Source organism: Salmo trutta, unplaced genomic scaffold (genome assembly GCF_901001165.1).
Source record: "Salmo trutta unplaced genomic scaffold, fSalTru1.1, whole genome shotgun sequence".
Classification (NCBI taxonomy): Eukaryota; Metazoa; Chordata; class Actinopteri; order Salmoniformes; family Salmonidae; genus Salmo; species Salmo trutta.
Window position 1 is genome coordinate 397481 of NW_021822962.1, and position 21959 is coordinate 419439.

Genomic DNA, 21959 nt, shown 5'->3' on the forward strand with positions numbered 1-21959 from the left:
TCTACCCTTATCTGTGGTATAAATCCACAATCGATGATTCCTAGCTGATATTGGGTGTACAGGCATTTTACTTCAGAAGAGTCACAAGATATTTTGAACGATAGTGTCCTGTTCTCCCAGGCTGCTGGCCTGGAGTGGGTTTAGAGCGGGCTGAACTAGTGGAGTAGTGGTGAGGTTTTACTGGGTGCAGGGTTAGGTAGAGCAATTCTTTCACAAAATGTAATGAATACATACTACAGAATAGTAGGCAGATACACAGCCAATACAGTAGGTGGCGGCTTGCACCTATAACATTTGTTTGCCACAATACCAAAAAAAGAAGTAGCTTTGACAACGATTGCTTCTGCCTTAACCCATTCTTCAGACAGACATTACTAGTTGCGCAGGGTGATGTTTATATACATGCTAGCTAGGTAGCTGGTGTGCGACCGAAGAAATCACTAGCTTTTTAAAGGTTTGAGTAACATATTGATCATGTTTGGAATTAATACATATTCAAGAGTAAAACAATGTCTAGTTGTTCAGCATTACGCGAGCAGTTGTATGGCTATGAAGAAACGGACCGGCGGCGGGGTCGAACTTGGTCCTCAGCATCGAGTCCATCATTTGAACTGCGAGCACCGTTCCGTCTCATCAGTTTGTCATGACAGAAGAGATTTTCACACTTCTTCCAAGTGTGCTGGTAAAAACCTGTTGAGGAAGTTTGTCAACAAAACAAAGTAAGAGAACGTTTTGGTAGCAAGCCCTGAGTTGTCTGATTTGATTCATCATGTCTTGCTTGCCTAGCTATCAAGTAATCCGCCGACTGAGCCTAGTAAATTAGTACTGCTAGCCTGTTTAGTCTGTTTGAGCCGTCATGTCAAATCCTTGTCACGCCAAACATGTTTGGCTTGACAATGACAGTTGTTGGCATGAGCACAAACGGATCAGGTACCAGGCTCCTCTTCTGCTATGACTTGAGTAACTTTTTCTAAATGACATGTCTTCAACAGGAAGAAGCTCTGGTATGAAACACCGCCCCAGGTTGGTACACTGTCTCATGTCATGATTTAGATTTGTAATTAGGCTTATTCTCAGCCTGGCCCCTTATCTGTTTGTGCAACGCCTGTTCTGTTGTTGTCATTGGCATACCAATTCCATAAGGAGTTGTCAAGACAGAAGAAACAGACTGGCACTCAGGCTTGCTGTATCCGGTTTCACACTTTAACCTTTGTAATTCTGACAGGGGCCACCGTCCAATCAGCTCAGTGCTCTAAAGCCACCTAAGAAACAAAGCCAAGGGGACAACATGCGCACCAGAGTCCTCAACTCCATCCTGTACAAGGCCATCACTGATCTACTGAGCTCCCCTGAAGTCAACTATGAGGTCTACAACTACAGCGTGGACATCTCCAGGGTAGGAATAACCTAGCCTGGGTGCCGGTGTGTTTGTGCATTCATGCCAACTCCCTGTCACTCATTGTCATGTTTGGCTGGACAATGACAGCATTGAGCACTTGCCGATCTGGGACCAGGCTAGGAAGTACTTCAGCTTGGTCTGAAATATTCAATGACATTTTGGTAATGCAAGGTAGCTTCATAAAAATGGTGCTATTATTGTGTACAGTTCCATTCTATCCCTCTCAGCACTGCCTGGACTGCGCCAAAATGCAAAGTCCTTCCGTTTGAGTTGTTATAATATTGCGTGTGTGTCACATCAGGTGTCACTGCCTGCAGACTTCTCTAGTTGCCGGGTCTATTGGAAAACCAGTGGTGTGTCAGAGAGGGATGACCAGATTCAGCAAGCACTGGACAAGAGCAGCCCTCGTATAAGGTAAGCACTCTCTCAGAAAATAGCAGTACTCTTCTCTTTCTGATGATTTTAGCCTGGTTCCAGATCTATGTGTTCTTGCCAACGGTCCATGTCAAGACAAAACATGACAAGGAGTTGGCAGGATAGCACACAGAGACTGACACTCAGGCTAGGTTGTTTCAGGATGATGTTAGAGAAAACCCCTGTGCTGCTCTGTTAACAGGTACCTCATTATGGCTCATCAAACCCTTGGTGGTGTCCCTCCTTTGGTTTTCATAAAGGATAAACAGTACGCAGCCATGTCTGAGGTAATTGGCATTTCATATTCATTAGAACACAAACAACATTCAACATTTTATGAAAGACTGCTGATGAACTTTGTGCTTGTGGACTGTACTGTTAGGTTGAAAACCTACTCAAGATGGCTGACTTTGGTCCTGAAGATGGACTGGGGTGAGAAACAATCTTTATGACGACTGGGGCTCAAATAGTAAATACAGTCAAGTGAGTTTTTGAAGTTGACTTAATACATCTAATATCTTACAGAGAACGACTGCATGTAGTGGAACCAGGACAGCCCACCACGTCTAAAAAACCTGTGCTGTTCGGGGTCGACCACGACGCTCTCAACAAGCAGATCCTGGACTACAAACTGAGGGTCAAAGACACTACCTCAAACACCCTGGCACCAGAGCTCACACTGCAGCAGCTGGAGGTGCTGGCAGAGTACAGGAAGCAGAAGATAATGGAGAAGAAGAAGAAGTCCAAACGGCCCGTTGATGATGACATCACTCCTAAGGAGTACCTTCTGTCCAGACACAGCCAGGGTCAGGAGAGGGAGGAGGACGACGGCCGGGCATTCAGCCAGGAAGACGACCAGGTCAGAGAACTCATGGCTGAGGAGAGCAGGAAGTCCTAGATCCTTAGTTGAAAAGGTGAAATGTCAGTGATGAAACATCACAATTTGTTATCCCGGGTATCATCTCCATCACAGACTTTCCTATTTGGAAGTCCAACTTGGGAGAGTCGTTCAAGTGGTTTGTTTCGCCGTCTGAACCTTGTATTTGTCACTTCCGACAGCATTGGAAGGCAACATGAATGACCAGTGTACTGGAGATCCACTCCTCTAACGTGTGTGTTTTGGTAGTTCTACACCAGAGATCAGACATGGGTGAATTGTTCATGTCAATAAACACTTTCAAGGTATTGAGTTTGTCATGATACGTTTAATTGTTCATTGACTAACATTCCAATAAGTGTAGAACTATTAGTCAACAGGATGGGGGGTGTACAGAAAAACATGATCAATCTAGTCCTATAAAGAATCCAGTCCTGTAAATGATCCGTTGTAAACATTAAAGGCACATCATGCCAAAACTGCAACTATGTTGTAAGCTAAGTAAGGCCGAGATGCAATCTGAAAAGGTGCTTGACATTTTAAAAGGTCATTTCCGATTAAGGCGACCTCTGCAGCGTTTACCTTGAATGTGATCTCTGTGAACGCGGTAACATAGCCTTTCAAAGGCTCATTGTCGACAGCGTTACAGATTGAATCCCGACATGAATATTTGAATTATCCACATTTTATTCCCTTACTAAATGACTTATACACTTGTATAAAAAGTACATTCCAAAATCTTGTTTTCTAAGAAAAGCCTTTGATATATTAAGTTGAATTAACATAAGGAAATGCTAATCACAGAGAAAAGGCATAAGCGATGAAATGATACATTTCAAGCCACTATGTTATTCCAATCAAAGCCATTGGAGATTGGTTGTGGGTTTCGTAGAGCAAGCCAGGGTGGAGTTCAATAGGGCACACTAGAAAAATGTCTAGCAACAGAACAATACAAATCTGTGTTCTAATTGGACAAGTTCAGGTAATATCTCCCTGTTTTCAAAATGTCTCCCACCTACTGAATGACCTGGGATGAAACTGTTGACTGCTCCTCCATGCCTGCACCAACGCTCTGTCCTGCTCAGATAGATTCCACAGTATGCTCCTCGGTCTCCACAGCCTCTTGGACATAGACAATGAACTGGGAGGCGTCCTCTCCCTGAGTGTACACGGTGACCGTCTCCATGCCCTCCACATCATCAGACGACACCACCAGATGGTGCTCCTCACCCAGCTCCATGGAGGCTGCCTGCTGGAAGGGGTCCTGGATCATCACAGTGTGGGTCCCCTGCCCCTCCTCCTCAGTCACCTGGAAGATGGTGGAAAGAGGATTGGAATGTGTTGGAGTGGGATGTCCTAAATGGCAACATATTCCCTATTGACAAGGGCCCAAGCACCATATTCCCTTTTATAGTGCACTACGTTTGACCAGAGGGCCCTGGTCAAAAGTACTGCACTATTGGCACCCTATTCCCTTTATAGTGCACTACTTTTGACACTGCTCTTACCTGCTCCACCACGGTCACTCTGCCAGGGACCATGGCCACCATGGAGGCTGCTGTGGCATCATTAGACTCTGCCCCCAGCTCAATGATCTGCTGCAGGATGTTAACCGCTGTGGGATCCAGCCCTTCTGTGGTGGTCGCCACCACCCCTAAGCAGAGCATTCCAATACATTAAACACAGTGAGGGAAACCAAGGATATATCAACTCTTTGTCACTCTGTTGAATGTGGCTTGACAAGGAGCAATGGCGTTGGCAAGAGCACAAACAGATCTGGGACCAGGCTAACTTGTCCTAACCGTTCTCTGTGAACCTGAGGTCCTGGAGGGCTGACACGGCAGCTTCGGTCCCCTGAGGGTCCTCTGTCTCAGTGATGTGGAGGTACTGGGTAAGGGGCTCCTCCACCGACTGCTCCACCACCTCAGAACACACACACACACACACACAGTGTCTAGACATAGAAAAACATCTTAATATTGACCATATATATAGGAGACTATTAAACCTTACCTCCCATTGGTTGAGACCAAGCATGTCACTCTGAATCACTTTGAGGCCATGCTTGTTCTTCAGGTGTCTGTTCATCTCCCACTTGGTACCGTAAACATAGTCACACACGGGACACTTCACTCCACCTAGAGATACAGGACAGTCACACACAGGACACTTCACTCTACCTAGAGACACGGGACACTTCACTCCACCTAGAGATACAGGACAGTCTCACACGGGACACTTCACTCCACCTAGATATACAGGACAGTCTCACACGGGACACTTCACCTAGAGATACAGGACAGTCACACACAGGACACTTCACTCTACCTAGAGACACGGGACACTTCACTCCACCTAGAGATACAGGACAGTCTCACACGGGACACTTCACTCCACCTAGAGATACAGGACAGTCTCACACGGGACACTTCACTCCACCTAGATATACAGGACAGTCTCACACGGGACACTTCACTCCACCTAGATATACAGGAGTCTCACACGGGACACTTCACTCCACCTAGATATACAGGACAGTTTCACACGGGACACTTCACTCCACCTAGAGATACAGGACAGTCACACACAGGACACTTCACTCTACCTAGAGATACAGGACAGTCACACACAGGACACTTCACTCTACCTAGAGACACGGGACACTTCACTCCACCTAGAGATACAGGACAGTCTCACACGGGACACTTCACTCCACCTAGATATACAGGACAGTCTCACACGGGACACTTCACCTAGAGATACAGGACAGTCACACACAGGACACTTCACTCCACCTAGAGATACAGGACAGTCACACACAGGACACTTCACTCTACCTAGAGATACAGGACAGTCACACACAGGACACTTCACTCTACCTAGAGACACGGGACACTTCACTCCACCTAGAGATACAGGACAGTCTCACACGGGACACTTCACTCCACCTAGATATACAGGACAGTCTCACACGGGACACTTCACCTAGAGATACAGGACAGTCACACACAGGACACTTCACTCTACCTAGAGACACGGGACACTTCACTCCACCTAGAGATACAGGACAGTCTCACACGGGACACTTCACTCCACATAGAGATACAGGACAGTCTCACACGGGACACTTCACTCCACCTAGAGATACAGGACAGTCTCACACGGGACACTTCACTCCACCTAGATATACAGGACAGTCTCACACGGGACACTTCACTCCACCTAGATATACAGGACAGTTTCACACGGGACACTTCACTCCACCTAGAGATACAGGACAGTCTCACACGGGACACTTCACTCCACCTAGAGATACAGGACAGTCTCACACGGGACACTTCACTCCACCTAGAGATACAGGACAGTCACACACGGGACACTTCATTCCACCTAGAGATACAGGACAGTCTCACACGGGACACTACCTGGTTGGAGAGAGACGTGTACCAAAGCACTTGTATTAGTAATTGAATAAGAACATTTTCATAGGGAACAGAAACAGTGTGCAGGTTTCTCCTCTGTTTTTACTGAGGAAAGACCGATTCCAGGTCCTCTGTTTTACTGAGGAAAGACCGATTCCAGGTCCTCTGTTTTTACTGAGGAAAGGCCGATTCCAGGTCCTCTGTTTTTAATGAGGAAAGGCCGATTCCAGGTCCTCTGTTTTTACTGAGGAAAGGCCGATTCCAGGTCCTCTGTTTTAACTGAGGAAAGGCCGATTCCAGGTCCTCTGTTTTACTGAGGAAAGGCCGATTCCAGGTCCTCTGTTTTACTGAGGAAAGGCCGATTCCAGGTCCTCTGTTTTACTGAGGAAAGGCCGATTCCAGGTCCTCTGTTTTACTGAGGAAAGGCCGATTCCAGGTCCTCTGTTTTACTGAGGAAAGGCCGATTCCAGGTCCTCTGTTTTTACTGAGGAAAGGCCGATTCCAGGTCCTCTGTTTTTACTGAGGAAAGGCCGATTCCAGGTCCTCTGTTTTACTGAGGAAAGGCCGATTCCAGGTCCTCTGTTTTACTGAGGAAAGGCCGATTCCAGGTCCTCTGTTTTACTGAGGAAAGGCCGATTCCAGGTCCTCTGTTTTACTGAGGAAAGGCCGATTCCAGGTCCTCTGTTTTACTGAGGAAAGGCCGATTCCAGGTCCTCTGTTTTACTGAGGAAAGGCCGATTCCAGGTCCTCTGTTTTACTGAGGAAAGGCCGATTCCAGGTCCTCTGTTTTACTGCGGAAAGGCCGATTCCAGGTCCTCTGTTTTACTGCGGAAAGGCCGATTCCAGGTCCTCTGTTTTACTGCGGAAAGGCCGATTCCAGGCCCTCTGTTTTACTGCGGAAAGGCCGATTCCAGGTCCTCTGTTTTACTGAGGAAAGCCAGATTCCAGGTCCTCTGTTTTACTGAGGAAAGCCAGATTCCAGGTCCTCTGTTTTACTGAGGAAAGCCAGATTCCAGGTCCTCTGTTTTACTGAGGAAAGGCCGATTCCAGGTCCTCTGTTTTACTGAGGAAAGGCCGATTCCAGGTCCTCTGTTTTACTGCGGAAAGGCCGATTCCAGGTCCTCTGTTTTACTGCGGAAAGGCCGATTCCAGGCCCTCTGTTTTACTGAGGAAAGGCCGATTCCAGGTCCTCTGTTTTACTGAGGAAAGGCCGATTCCAGGTCCTCTGTTTTACTGAGGAAAGGCCGATTCCAGGTCCTCTGTTTTACTGAGGAAAGGCCGATTCCAGGTCCTCTGTTTTACTGAGGAAAGGCCGATTCCAGGTCCTCTGTTTTACTGCGGAAAGGCCGATTCCAGGTCCTCTGTTTTACTGCGGAAAGGCCGATTCCAGGTCCTCTGTTTTACTGCGGAAAGGCCGATTCCAGGCCCTCTGTTTTACTGCGGAAAGGCCGATTCCAGGTCCTCTGTTTTACTGAGGAAAGCCAGATTCCAGGTCCTCTGTTTTACTGAGGAAAGCCAGATTCCAGGTCCTCTGTTTTACTGAGGAAAGCCAGATTCCAGGTCCTCTGTTTTACTGAGGAAAGCCAGATTCCAGGTCCTCTGTTTTACTGAGGAAAGGCCGATTCCAGGTACTCTGTTTTACGGCGGAAAGGCCGATTCCAGGTCCTCTGTTTTACTGACGAAAGGCCGATTCCAGGTCCTCTGTTTTACTGAGGAAAGGCCGATTCCAGGTCCTCTGTTTTACTGAGGAAAGGCCGATTCCAGGTCCTCTGTTTTGGAGATGGGTCTACTGGAACTGACATGACTGATTTTATTTAACTAGGCAAGTCAGTTAAGAACAAATTCTTATTTACAATGACGGCCTACCAAAAGGCAAAAGACCTCCCGCGGGGACGGGGGCTGGGATTGAAAAAATATCAATATAGGACAAAACACACCATGACAAGAGACCACACAACATAAAGAGAGACCTAACACAACAACATAGCAAGGCAGCAACACATGACAACACAACATGGTAGCAACACAAAACAGGGTACAAACATTATTGGGCACAGACAACAGCACAAAGGGCAAGAAGGTAGAGACAACTATTTGTTTTCCCTATTAAACTTAGTTGAATACATTGACTAAGTCTTTCTGGATAAGAGCATCTGCTAAATGTTAATATATATGTAAATGTGGATTCTGGTTGGAACAGTATGATCTCCACAAATGTATTGTCCATTCCAGAGATCGGTGTGTCTCTGCTGAGCGACTCACCTTGCTGCTCCACAGCCTCAGAGGTGGCTGGCCCAGGCCCTGCGTTACAGTACTCCTGGTTGGGGTGCTTCTTGCTGTAATGTCTCTTCAGGGGTCCTGCTATGTTACAGGAGTAGTGACAGTGGCCGCAGCGGTAGGGCTGTGGAAAACACATTTCAACTGGCTTCCAACAATAATGAAGACTAGAAAGGGTCCTTTTACTGAAGGAACATTGTGCGCTCCCTTAAACTGTCCAAATGTATTTTATGGTAGTGGAAGTTTAACTTGTTAGAGGCTGGTGTTGATACATTGATGCTAGTGACTGTATTATAAAAGCTTTATATAGAGACAGCCCTCTTCTGATTACCTTGAAAGAGGCGTGCTGCTCCATGTGTCGTACCAGTAGAGGTTTCTGTGCAGCGCTGTAATCACACTCTGTACATTTGAACTGCTTACCTACAGTATGGAGGGACAGAGACAGGATGATAATACTCACCTGCTGGTTAGTACAGTCAAAGATAAGACTTCAATGTTAACTACCCCCACTAGATCCCAAATGGCACCCTATTCCATATATAGTGCACTACTATTGACCAGAGCCCTATATAGTGCACTACTTTTGACCAGGAACTCTGGTCAAAAGTAGTGCACTATATAGGGAACAGCGTACCATTTGGGACTCACCCTAGATCTCAAAGCGTTTGTGGGTTTTCTCTCACCGTCCTCTGTGTGCATCAGCTTGTGGCTCTTCAGAGTGACCTTGGACTTGAACTTCTTGCCACACATGTCACACAGGTGTGTCTTCTCCGTGGTGTGTCTGCTCATGTGGGCCTTCAGGTTGCTCTTACTGCGGCTGGCGTAGTCACACAGGGAACACTTGAAGGGCTTCACTCCTAACAGGGGGAAGAGATACAGTGGCTTTTACATTTTGGTCATTTAGCAGACACTCTTATCCAGAGGCATTTATAGTCAGTAGTCATTTAGCAGACACTCTTATCCAGAGGGATTTACAGTCAGTAGTCATTTAGCAGACACTCTTATCCAGAGGCATTTACAGTCAGTAGTCATTTAGCAGACACTCTTATCCAGAGAGATTTACAGTCAGTAGTCATTTAGCAGACACTCTTATCCAGAGGGATTTACAGTCAGTAGTCATTTAGCAGACACTCTTATCCAGAGAGATTTACAGTCAGTAGTCATTTAGCAGACACTCTTATCCAAAGTCATTTAGGAGACACTCTTATCCAGAGGCATTTACAGACAGTAGTCATTTAGCAGACACTCTTATCCAGAGGGATTTACAGACAGTAGTCATTTAGCAGACACTCTTATCCAGAGGGATTTACAGTCAGTAGTCATTTAGCAGACACTCTTATCCAGAGGGATTTACAGTCAGTAGTCATTTAGCAGACACTCTTATCCAGAGGGATTTACAGTCAGTAGTCATTTAGCAGACACTCTTATCCAGAGGCATTTACAGTCAGTAGTCATTTAGCAGACACTCTTATCCAGAGGGATTTACAGTCAGTAGTTATTTAGCAGACACTCTTATCCAGAGGGATTTACAGACAGTAGTCATTTAGCAGACACTCTTATCCAGAGGCATTTACAGTCAGTAGTCATTTAGCAGACACTCTTATCCAGAGGGATTTACAGTCAGTAGTCATTTAGCAGACACTCTTATCCAGAGGCATTTACAGACAGTAGTCATTTAGCAGACACTCTTATCCAGAGGGATTTACAGACAGTGCATTCAACTAAGGTAGGTAGAACAACCACATATCACAGCGATAAGACAACCACACATCACAGTGATAAGACAACCACATATCACAGTGATAAGACAACCACACATCACAGCGATAAGACAACCACACATCACAGCGATAAAACAACCACACATCACAGCGATAAAACAACCACACATCACAGTGATAAGACAACCCCACATCACAGCGATAAGACAACCACACATCACAGCGATAAGACAACCACACATCACAGCGATAAGACAACCACACATCACAGTGATAAGACAACCACATATCACAGCGATAAGACAACCACACATCACATTCGTTGCAAGTAAAACTTTCCTCTAAAAAGTTAAGTGTGGTAGTTGCTATTGCCTTTTAAAAGGTGTAGAAAACCACTTCGGGCCACCTCAGAGTCCAAAAGTAGAACGCATTATAGGGAATAGGATGGCATTTGGTACGCAGTCTAATGAGTTTGATTGATTGTCCTACCTTGGTGAGCCCAGATGTGCTGCTGCAGATCAGCTCCGTTCCTCATGAAGTAGCTGTCACAGTAAGGACACTTAGACGCTCTCTTCCCGATCAAGCCCTTCATCTGCACCCTCACCCCAAGCGCCTCAGAGATGGTGTTCATCGGCGTATCTGCAGATAAGAGAGAGTTTTACCTACATAGCCAGCGTCCTGTCCAGAGGCTGTACATTAAAGCTGCCTCAAGATTCAGAAACAGGACAGGCTTGTGCCCTCTGGGCCCGTCTGGCTCAGACAAGGCTTATTTACCTTCATGCCTGGCTCCAATCAGGAAATGGGTATGAGATTTTGGATTTAAACATCATTAAAGCTCTGCTGTTGTAATAGAACACCAAACAAAGATTGGGCTTAGTTCTGGTCTCTTACCTGGATGAAAGTTCTTGATATGATGCTTCAGTTTATCTTCAGTGAACGTTTCCTCACACACAGGGCAAGCAAAGCTTCTCTTCTCCTTAATATTGGATTCAATTGATGATGTTAAGAGTCAACAAACAAACATTTCAATGTAATAATGATCAGATTATGTGACTGCCTTTGGGCCCTGGTCAAAAGTAGGGTTCCATTTGGGCCCCAGCCCCAGACTCACGTTATCAAAGTGTGTTTTGAGGTGGGCCTGCAGCTTGTACTTGTCAGGTGTGCAGTACTGACAGTGTTCCATGGGACACTGAAGCAGGATGTTACTGTGTCTCTGGATCAGATGTCGCTTCAGACAGTTCTTGGTGATGGAAGAATAGCTGCACTGGGTACAGTAATGTAGATGCTCTTTTGTGTGAGTACGCACATGCATGTTGTAGTGGACTTGGTACCAGAAGAGCTTTCCTAGACAGGGAACAAAAAAACATATGGCTAAAAAAACAGCTGGTTTACAGATGAATTACAAACACAGGAAATGATGAAATAGCTGAAATTACAAACTCTTGTAAAAATGCAACTTATACTGCTAGAATAAAATGATTTCTATGTCAATATATTTGCGTGATATATTCTTACCACAGTATTCACATTCCAGGTCCCCGTATACTTTTCGGATTCTGTCAAAGACAACCATGTTCAGCTGCCTTTTCTGCAATTTATCTAGAATCTGTTGGAAAGCGCTCCTCTCCTCCGTTGTGCCATCTTCTCCTTGTGGGCCAGCTGAAGCATTTGTTTGACCTATGACCTCCCCCTGAATCAGAACCAAAGACCGGAGAGTCTCCTCAACATGACCTTGTGATGTTGATGAAGAGCCTTTGTCTTCTTCTGGATGCTGCTGGTGGCCCATTGACTCCTCCTTGCCTGAAGGCTTTTCTACCAAAGTGTCTTGTTCAGCCACAATGACGTTATTCTCCCCATGAGGCTTGTCTTCCTCCACCAGTGTCTTATCAGGTCTCTCCTCACGGATTACTTCCTGGGTCGTGCCTTTGCTTGCTGTCTGGGTTTGTTCAGGACTGATTGGCTCAGTTCTGTCTTGTAGAGTCTCAGTCTCTTGTGCAGGTTGGTTCAACACGCATGTCTCTACAGTCTGCTCCTCAGGGCCCGGATCAGGGACCACCTGTTCCTCCCCCTCCCCCAGCCCCTCTCCCTGTTCCTCCCCCTCTCCCAGTCCTTCCTCCTGTTCTTCTCCCTCCCCCTCCTCCTGTTCCTCTGAAGGGTCACCAGCGAGGGCCTCCTCCTGTTCCTCTGAAGGGTCACCAGTGAGGGCCTCCTCCTGTTCCTCTGAAGGGTCACCAGTGAGGGCCTCCTCCTGTTCCTCTGAAGGGTTACCAGCGAGGGCCTCCTCCTGTTCCTCTGAAGGGTCACCAGCGAGGGCCTCCTCCTGTTCCTCTGAAGGGTCACCAGCGAGGGCCTCCTCCTGTTCCTCTGAAAGGTCACCAGCGAGGGCCTCCTCCTGTTCCTCTGAAGGGTCACCAGCGAGGGCCTCCTCCTGTTCCTCTGAAGGGTCACCAGCGAGGGCCTCCACCTGTTCCTCTGAAGGGTCACCAGCGAGGGCCGCCTCCTGTTCCTCTGAAGGGTCACCAGCGAGGGCCTCCTCCTGCTCCTCTGAAGGGTCACCAGCGAGGGCCTCCTCCTCCTCCTGCTGGGCGTTGAGTAGAGATAGCTCCTCAGCCATCCTGATCTCATCCTGTCTCAGCATCTCTCTCTTGATGTCGTCCCCCGGCTCCAGCAGACAGAAGCTGCTGTTGATGGACTCTGAGAACCCAGCCGCCTCCTCTGACTCTGGGTGAGCCTCCTTCAGGTGGGCCTTCAGCCGCACGGAGCTGACAAACTTCTGCTGGCAGGCGGCACACACGTAGAGGAAGGGATGCTTGCGGACGTGAGCCTGGAGAGCCTGGAACTTGGTGCAGCCGTGGTCACACAGCTCGCAGCCAAACGGCCTCTCACTACCGTGGACCATCATGTGGCGGTCACGGTCCAGCTCGTTCTTGAACTTGCGGTCGCAGATCTGGCAGTCGTAGAGGAGCTGCCGCTTGCCTTCTCTGGTCTGTAGACTGTACTCATGGTACGAGTCCTTCACCTTCATAATAATACATGTTATTAATAACTACATCAATAAGATCTCATAATACATATTAATAACTACATCAATAGGATCTCATAATACATGTTATTAATAACTACATCAATAGGATCACATAATAATACATGTTATTAATAACTACATCAATAAGATCTCATAATAATACATGTTATCAATAAGATCTCATAATAATACATTATTAATAACAACATCAATAAGATCTCATAATACATGTTATTAATAATTACATCAATAAGATCTCATAATAATACATGTTATTAATAACTACATCAATAAGATCTCATAATACATGTTATTAATAACTACATCAATAAGATCTCATAATAATACATGTTATTAATAACTACATCAATAAGATCATAATACATGTTATTAATAAGATCTCATAATAATACATGTTATTAATAACTACGTCAATAAGATCTCATAATAATACATGTTATTAATAACTACATCAATAAGATCATAATAATACATGTTATTAACAACTACACCAATAAGATCTAATAATAAAGACAGTATAAAGGCATATGATAGATTTTTAAAAAGAGAGCGCTCCTTCACCTTCTTGTCCTCTAGGTCGTGGCTCTCCCTCATGTGTTTGAGCAGGTTCTTGACATCAGAGTACTTCTTCTTGCAGAAGAGACAGTGCTGCTTGATCTTGTGGTGAACTCTCTCCACGTGCACCTTGAGGTGGCCCTTGCTGAGGCACTGGAAGGAGCAGTGTTCACAGCTGAACTTCTCTCCCGTGTGCTTGCGCATGTGAACGCTGAGGTTGGCTTTGATGGCACTGGCGTAGTCGCAGTGTGGGCACTTGAAGGGTTTCTCGTTGGTGTGGGTTCGCAGATGGGCCTGCAAGGAGTGGCGGAACTTGAAGACCTTGTTGCAGTATTCGCAGGTGAAGATCTTCAACTGGGTCTGTCCTATTCTGTATGAACGAGGAATGTTGCAATACACATACAGTAGAACCAAATATGTGTTGCTGTTTTTCCAAAGTAACTTGCCAAAATTCTATTTGAGCTACAGCAAAAACAGGATGTTTGTATCTACAGTAACAATGCTGAAATCTGTTGTTGACACATCCATTAAAGTGTTACATATAGTAGCCTAGACTATGACATACTGTAGACTACATTGATTCAGTTCACTCAAGACATCATTATGTTTATTAATGCCACAATACAGTCTGGGTACTTTATCTTCAACTGCTGTGTGGTGTACAACCCAAATGTCTGTACCTGTTTGACTTTAATGGCACTTCATAAGCAGCTTGTTGTATGGAATATTCTTGAAATCCTCTCTTCTGTCCTGCCTCCTGAGGGTCTGTGTCTGCTGTAGCAACCGGCTCTGCCGGGGTGGCCTCGATCGGCACTATCCTTGTGGCACCTAAATAAACAAATACACAGACAGAAAAACAGATAAACGTTTATACAAGTCATCGGGAATACATAGACTATAAACTTTCCTGATTTTTCATACATAAAACTCTGAAAATGTACCATCAGCAACAGTGTGAATCTATACTTTTCTGGATAAAATCTGAAGATCCTCTGGTTGATCCATGTGCGTACCCAATGGCACCGTATTCCCTACACCCTATTCCCTATGGGCCCTGGTCAAAAGTAGCACACCATGTAGGTAGTAGGGTGCCATTTGGGGCGCATCCATAATATAGTTGTAGCTTACCAGGAAGTGTCTCATGAGTGGTCAGAACCACACTGATGATAATGTAGTTGTAACTTACCAGGAAGTGCCTCATGAGTGGTCAGAACCACACTGATGATAATGTAGTTGTAACTTACCAGGAAGTGCCTCATGAGTGGTCAGAACCACACTGATGATAATGTAGTTGTAACTTACCAGGAAGTGCCTCATGAGCGGTCAGAACCACACTGATGATAATGTAGTTGTAACTTACCAGGAAGTGCCTCATGAGCAGTCAGAACCACACTGGTGATAATGTAGTTGTAACTTACCAGGAAGTGCCTCATGAGCGGTCAGAACCACACTGATGATGGGGTTCTTGGTGCCTCCTGCTGGTTCCTGCTCCTTCACAAGGGAAACCTTCTCAGAGCGGAGTGGCCGTGGCCTCTTTGAGCTTCTCTCCCTATCCTCCTCTTTGCCTTCTGCTGCGCGAGGTTCGGCCTCAAACTCTTTGTCTGTGGGGGAGAGATTATGAAAACTAAGCATCAATCAATAAAACAGAGCAGATATACATTTAGATGGTGAACATATGGGTAGACATTTAGATGGTGAACATATATAGACATTTAGATGGTGAACATATAGATATAGACATTTAGATGGTATAGATATAGGCATTTAGATGGTGAACATATAGATATAGGCATTTAGATGGTGAACATATTGATATAATGACATTTAGATGGTGAACATATTGATATAGGCATTTAGATGGTGAACATATTGATATAGGCATTTAGATGGTGAACATATAGATATAGACATTTAGATGGTGAACATACGGATATAGACATTTAGATGGTGAACATATGGATATAGACATTTAGATGGTGAACATATAGATATAGACATTTAGATGGTGAACATATAGATATAGACATTTAGATGGTGAACATATAGATATAGACATTTAGATGGTGAACATACGGATATAGGCATTTAGATGGTGAACATACGGATATAGGCATTTAGATGGTGAACATATGGATATAGACATTTAGATGGTGAACATATGGATATAGACATTTAGATGGTGAACATATGGATATAGACATTTAGATGGTGAACATATGGATATAGACATTTAGATGGTGAACATATAGATATAGACATTTAGATGGTGAACATATTGATATAGACATTTAGATGGTGAACATATAGATATAGACATTTAGATGGTGAACATATGGATATAGGCATTTAGATGGTGAACATATGGATATAGGCATTTAGATGGTGAACATATAGATATAGGCATTTAGATGGTGAACATATAGATATAGACATTTAGATGGTGAACATACGGATATAGACATTTAGATGGTGAACATACGGATATAGGCATTTAGATGGTGAACATATAGATATAGACATTTAGATGGTGAACATATTGATATAGGCATTTAGATGGTGAACATACGGATATAGACATTTAGATGGTGAACATATAGATATAGACATTTAGATGGTGAACATATAGATATAGACATTTAGATGGTGAACATATAGATATAGACATTTAGATGGTGAACATATAGATATAGACATTTAGATGGTATAGATATAGACATTTAGATGGTATAGATATAGACATTTAGATGGTGAACATATAGATATAGACATTTAGATGGTGAACATATAGATATAGACATTTAGATGGTGAACATATAGATATAGACATTTAGATGGTGAACATATAGATATAGACATTTAGATGGTGAACATATTGATATAGGCATTTAGATGGTGAACATACGGATATAGACATTTAGATGGTGAACATATAGATATAGACATTTAGATGGTGAACATATTGATATAGGCATTTAGATGGTATAGATATAGACATTTAGATGGTGAACATATAGATATAGGCATTTAGATGGTGAACATATAGATATAGACATTTAGATGGTATAGATATAGACATTTAGATGGTGAACATACGGATATAGACATTTAGATGGTGAACATACGGATATAGACATTTAGATGGTGAACATATAGATATAGACATTTAGATGGTGAACATATTGATATAGGCATTTAGATGGTGAACATACGGATATAGACATTTAGATGGTGAACATACGGATATAGGCATTTAGATGGTGAACATACGGATATAGACATTTAGATGGTGAACATATAGATATAGACATTTAGATGGTGAACATATTGATATAGGCATTTAGATGGTGAACATATAGATATAGACATTTAGATGGTGAACATACGGATATAGACATTTAGATGGTGAACATATAGATATAGACATTTAGATGGTGAACATATAGATATAGACATTTAGATGGTGAACATACGGATATAGACATTTAGATGGTGAACATACGGATATAGACATTTAGATGGTATAGATATAGACATTTAGATGGTGAACATATAGATATAGCTCTTTCCATGACATCGATTTGCCAGGTGAATCCAGATGAAAGCTATGATCCCTTAATGATGTCACTTGCTAAATCCACTTCAAATCAGACATGGAATTTGTATGTGTGCCATTCAGAGGGTGAACAGGCAAGACAAAAGATTTAAGTGCCTTTGAATGGGTTATAGTAGTAGGTGCCAGGCGCACCAGATTGTGTCAAGAACTGCAACGCTGATGGGTTTTTCACGCTCAACAGTTTCCTGTGTATATCAAGAACGGTCCACCACTCAAAGGACATCCAGCCAACTTGACACAACTGTGGGAAGCATTGGAGTCAACATGGGCTAGCATTCCTGTGGAACGCTTGACGGGGAGGGCGTGTATAAAATCGAGCACACCGCCATGCAATCTCCATAGACAAACATTGGCAGTAGAATTGCCTTACTGATGAGCTCAGTGACTTTCAACGTGGCACTGTCATAGGATGCCACCTTTCCAACAACTCAGTTTGTCAAATTTCTGCCCTGCTAGAGCTGCCCCGATGAACTATAAGTGCTGTTAATGTGAAGTGGAAACATCTAGGAGCAACAACGGCTCAGACGCAAAGTGGTAGGTCACACAAGCTCACAGAACAGGATCGCCGAGTGCTCAAGTGCGTAGCACGTACAAAATCGCCTGTCCTCTGTTGCAACACTCACTACCGAGTTCCAAACTGCCTCTGGAAGCAACGTCAGCACAAGAACTGTTTGTCGAGAGCTTCATGAAATGGGTCTCCATGGCCGAGCAGCCGCACACAAGCCTAAGATCCCCATGCGCAATGCCAAGTGTCGGCTGGAGTGGTGTAAAGCTCACTGCCATTGGACTCAGTGGAAACGCGTTCTCTGGAGTGATGAATCACTCTTCACCATCTGGCAGTCCGATGGACGAATCTGGGTTTGGTGGATACCAGGAGAACACTAACTGCTCCAATGTATAGTGGCAACTGTAAAGTTTGGTGGAGGAGGAATAATGGTCTGGGGCTGTTTTTCATGGTTCGGGCTAGGCCCCTTAGTTCCAGAGAAGGGAAAGCTTAATGCTACAGCATACAATGACATAGACGATTCTGTGCTTCCAACTTTGTGGCAACAGTTTGGGGAAAGCCCTTTCCTGTTTCAGCATGACAATTTCCCCGTGCACAGAGAGAGGTACATACAGAAATGGTTTTCGAGATCGGTGTGGAAGAACTTGACTGGCCTGCACAGAGCCCTGACCTCAACCCCATTGAACATCTTGGGGATGAATTGGAACGCCGACTGCGAGCCAGGCCTAATCGCCCAACCTCACTTTTGTGGCTGAATGGAAGCAAGTACCCGCAGCTATGTTCCAACAACATCTAGTAGAAAGCCTTCCCAGAAGAGTGGTGGCTGCGGGGACTTCCTTCCATTCAGCCACAAGAGTGAGGTTCCATATTCCAACTCCATATTAATGCCCATGATTTTGGAATGAGATGTCCGACGAGCAGGTGTCCACGTAGTGTATTGGCCCAAATGGCACCCTATTCCCTATATAGTAGTGCACTATATAGGGAATAGGGTGCCATTTGGGACGTATCCATAGATGGACCATAAAGCACTATTCTATTTCAATCTATTCTAAACAGATGTAACAGTGTAGGTTCCGTCCCTCTCTTCGCCCCAACCTGGGCTCGAACCAGGGACCCTTGCACACATCAACAACTGACACCCCACGAAGCATCGTTACCCATCGCGCCACAAAAGCCGCGGCCCTTGCAACGCAAGGGGAAACCCTACTTCAAGTCTCAGAGCGAGTGACGTCACTGATTGAAATGCTATTAGCGCGCACCACCGCTAACTAACTAGCCATTTCACATCGGTTACACAGACATAAAACAGTTGACTTCACACATACCGTTGTCCTCCTGATCCTCGTCCTCTCTGAGGTCTATCAAGCAGATGTGTTTCATGATCTGTCGCCTGTTGCCGAACACACGGTTGCACTTCTTGCAGTCCAGGGCATTGTCGTCCTCTGGTTCTTCCCCGTCCACTAGCCCAGCTTCTGATTGGGCCTCTACTGTCTGTTGTTTCTGCTTCTTCTGGTTGGAGCTAGTAGTCTCTATCATGGGCCCATCAGCTACAATCTTCTTGGTTGAGCCCTTAGGACGTCCTCGTTTTCTCTTGACAGGGCTATCTGTGGGGGAAATAGGATCAATGCCATCAATCACACTATTACACACAAACAGACCTATAGGGCCAGTTTCCCAGACACAAATTAAGCCTAGTCCTGGATTAAAAAGAGCTGTCAAAATCGGATTACAATCTGCTACAAATGTTTGAAGGACTACCGAGGCACTCAGTAGCCAATTATTCAGATCGTTGAACTTTGAGAAAAACAAAGAAACACCATAATACGGTCAGTTGTTGCAATGCCCTATTATCCCTGGCTGCTTTGAAGAGGTGCTCACCTCCTCCACCCTTAGTATCCCTGGCTGCTTTGAAGAGGTGCTCACCTCCACCCTTAGTATCCTTGGCTGCTTTGAAGAGGTGCTCACCTCCACCCTTAGTATCCTTGGCTGCTTTGAAGAGGTGCTCACCTCCACCCTTAGTATTCTTGGCTGCTTTGAAGAGGTGCTCACCTCCACCCTTAGTATTCTTGGCTGCTTTGAAGAGGTGCTCACCTCCACCCTTAGTATTCTTGGCAGCTTTGAAGAGGTGCTCACCTCCACCCTTAGTATTCTTGGCAGCTTTGAAGAGGTGCTCACCTCCACCCTTAGTATTCTTGGCTGCTTTGAAGAGGTGCTCACCTCCACCCTTAGTATCCCTGGTTGCTTTGAGGAGGTGCTCACCTCCACCCTTAGTATCCCTGGCTGCTTTGAAGAGGTGCTCACCTCCACCCTTAGTATCCCTGGTTGCTTTGAGGAGGTGCTCACCTCCACCCTTCTCCAGTGAAGCTGTCAATGGCATGAGGGCCACAATGATGTCATCAGGGTTGAGCCCCTCTGTGTGGTGCTTCTCAGACACATGGGAGAGGAGCTGTGCTCGGTGTGGAGAGAACAGGTTGCACAGTTTACACATGAAGATGGAGGAAGTCCCACCTGTGAATTAACAGACCGGCAGGCCAAGATTAATGTGTTTATGTACAAATTTGACCGTGGAAAAAGTTGACGGGCTAATAATAAGATCATTACACATTGAAAGTTTAATTGACAGTTGGTAGAGCATGGTGCTTGCAACGCCAGGATTGTGGGTTCGATTTCCACGGGGGACCAGTACGCAAGAAAAAGATGAGAATGAAAATGTATGACTCACTACTGTAAGTCGCTCTGGAGAAGTGTCTGCTAAATGACTTCAATGGAAATTAGATATTTTCAATAGGCTGGCAGTGCATTGGCCTTTACATTGTACTTGTGTGTTTAGTGCTAGTTGCATGGTTCATTCTTTGGTCAGGGACTGTATATTTTTCCTCTAGCTACCTACCTTTCATTCAAAATACTGAATTCAAACCTAGCTAGGGCCTACATGATCCAAGCCAGCCTAGCACCTACAAGCTGAGAATACTGAAATGGAATGAGGTCAGTGCAATATAGTTTATTGGTTTGCTCTGTGTAAACTCTGTAGCTCTCCAGACAGGTTTAGCTACCACTGCAACAGCAAAGATGGTTGAACTCCTGACTCCTCAGCAGTATGACTAAAGACAGCTAAACGCTGGGAGAAACAGTAACAGTTTCGTGATAAATACTTTCTTTACAAACTAAATCCAATAACTTTAGGCCGGACATTTAGCGGCAATAAATGTGCTGTCAATGTTGTGGCTGGTCACGGTAATTATGTGCCCCACTTTTAGCATAGAATAAACTTCACATAATGAGTAATTTGACTACATCTGTTGGCTAGCTTGCTACTTTTACCTAGCTAAGAAATGTTATTTCTCCGAGATAGTACTGTACGAAAAGGTAAACAATCGAGTCGAGTACTTGCCTGCGGTTGACGTCTCCATGTTTGTAAAATAAAACGTAATACCCTAAGAGTTACATAAATAAATGTACATATCTATATTACTTATTGAATAAGTAATTGAAAATCGTATTTTTATTTGTTTTGGAGGAAGGTTTCTGGCGAATCTGCGACAACAAATATGGCGGATAAAGTCTTCCTGTGGAGAGAAAAGCAGGCTGGTTTGGGATGTCCTCCCCCTGTGGCTGGGATGACCAGAAGGCATAGTCTACCCTTGATACATTTGTAAAAGGTTCCCACTCTATTCTTCTCTTTTGAATGGGATCGTGTACAGTACTCGCCTTATGACAAAATCCTCTGACATATCATGGTTGGTTACTCACGCCCAGATATATGCTCAACGGTTATTAAATTGTTGTTCCCATAACAGTAGAACACTGTAATTTTTATAAATAATGTGATGAAATGATTAAGCTTAAAATTAATGTAGCCTACATGGATTTTGAATACAGGTGTGTGAACTGGCAAAACATTTCAATTTGTGAATGAATGTGTATTTTCTTCAGCAATCACTACCATTTTCAACCAGGTCCATAAAAATGTTAGGCTAATAGTATGCTATAAACTGTGATATACATTATAAACATTCCAAGGAATAAAATAAACAGTCAATCAATACACATTTGAACATTAAGGAATAAAATAATCAGTCAGTCAATCAATCAATACACATTCGCAAAGTTTATTTTTTTGCAATAAC

The 21959-nt window shown here is 44.5% G+C and overlaps 2 protein-coding genes across 2 annotated transcripts; one reads left to right on the top strand and one right to left on the bottom strand.

The window, feature by feature from the left end:
• Positions 1–343: 343 nt before the first annotated feature.
• Positions 344–2998, top strand: LOC115187762 (putative ribosome-binding factor A, mitochondrial). The gene is made up of 7 exons (XM_029746790.1): positions 344–719; positions 993–1023; positions 1226–1396; positions 1701–1813; positions 2016–2100; positions 2196–2245; positions 2339–2998. The coding sequence occupies exons 1-7, from the start codon at positions 475–477 to the stop codon at positions 2709–2711; spliced, it is 1068 nt and encodes a 355-aa protein (XP_029602650.1). The 5' UTR covers positions 344–474; the 3' UTR covers positions 2712–2998.
• On the bottom strand, positions 2999–21520 carry LOC115187635 (zinc finger protein ZFAT). Its single transcript, XM_029746604.1, has 18 exons — positions 21224–21520; positions 19676–20340; positions 19158–19626; positions 15130–15312; positions 14392–14539; positions 13718–14081; positions 12271–13129; positions 11626–12189; positions 11222–11454; positions 11002–11086; positions 10600–10749; positions 9073–9246; positions 8721–8809; positions 8375–8513; positions 4704–4828; positions 4493–4613; positions 4199–4344; positions 2999–3999 (listed from the first exon to the last, which is right to left on the bottom strand). The coding sequence occupies exons 1-18, from the start codon at positions 21240–21242 to the stop codon at positions 3772–3774; spliced, it is 4761 nt and encodes a 1586-aa protein (XP_029602464.1). The 5' UTR covers positions 21243–21520; the 3' UTR covers positions 2999–3771.
• Positions 21521–21959: the final 439 nt, after the last annotated feature.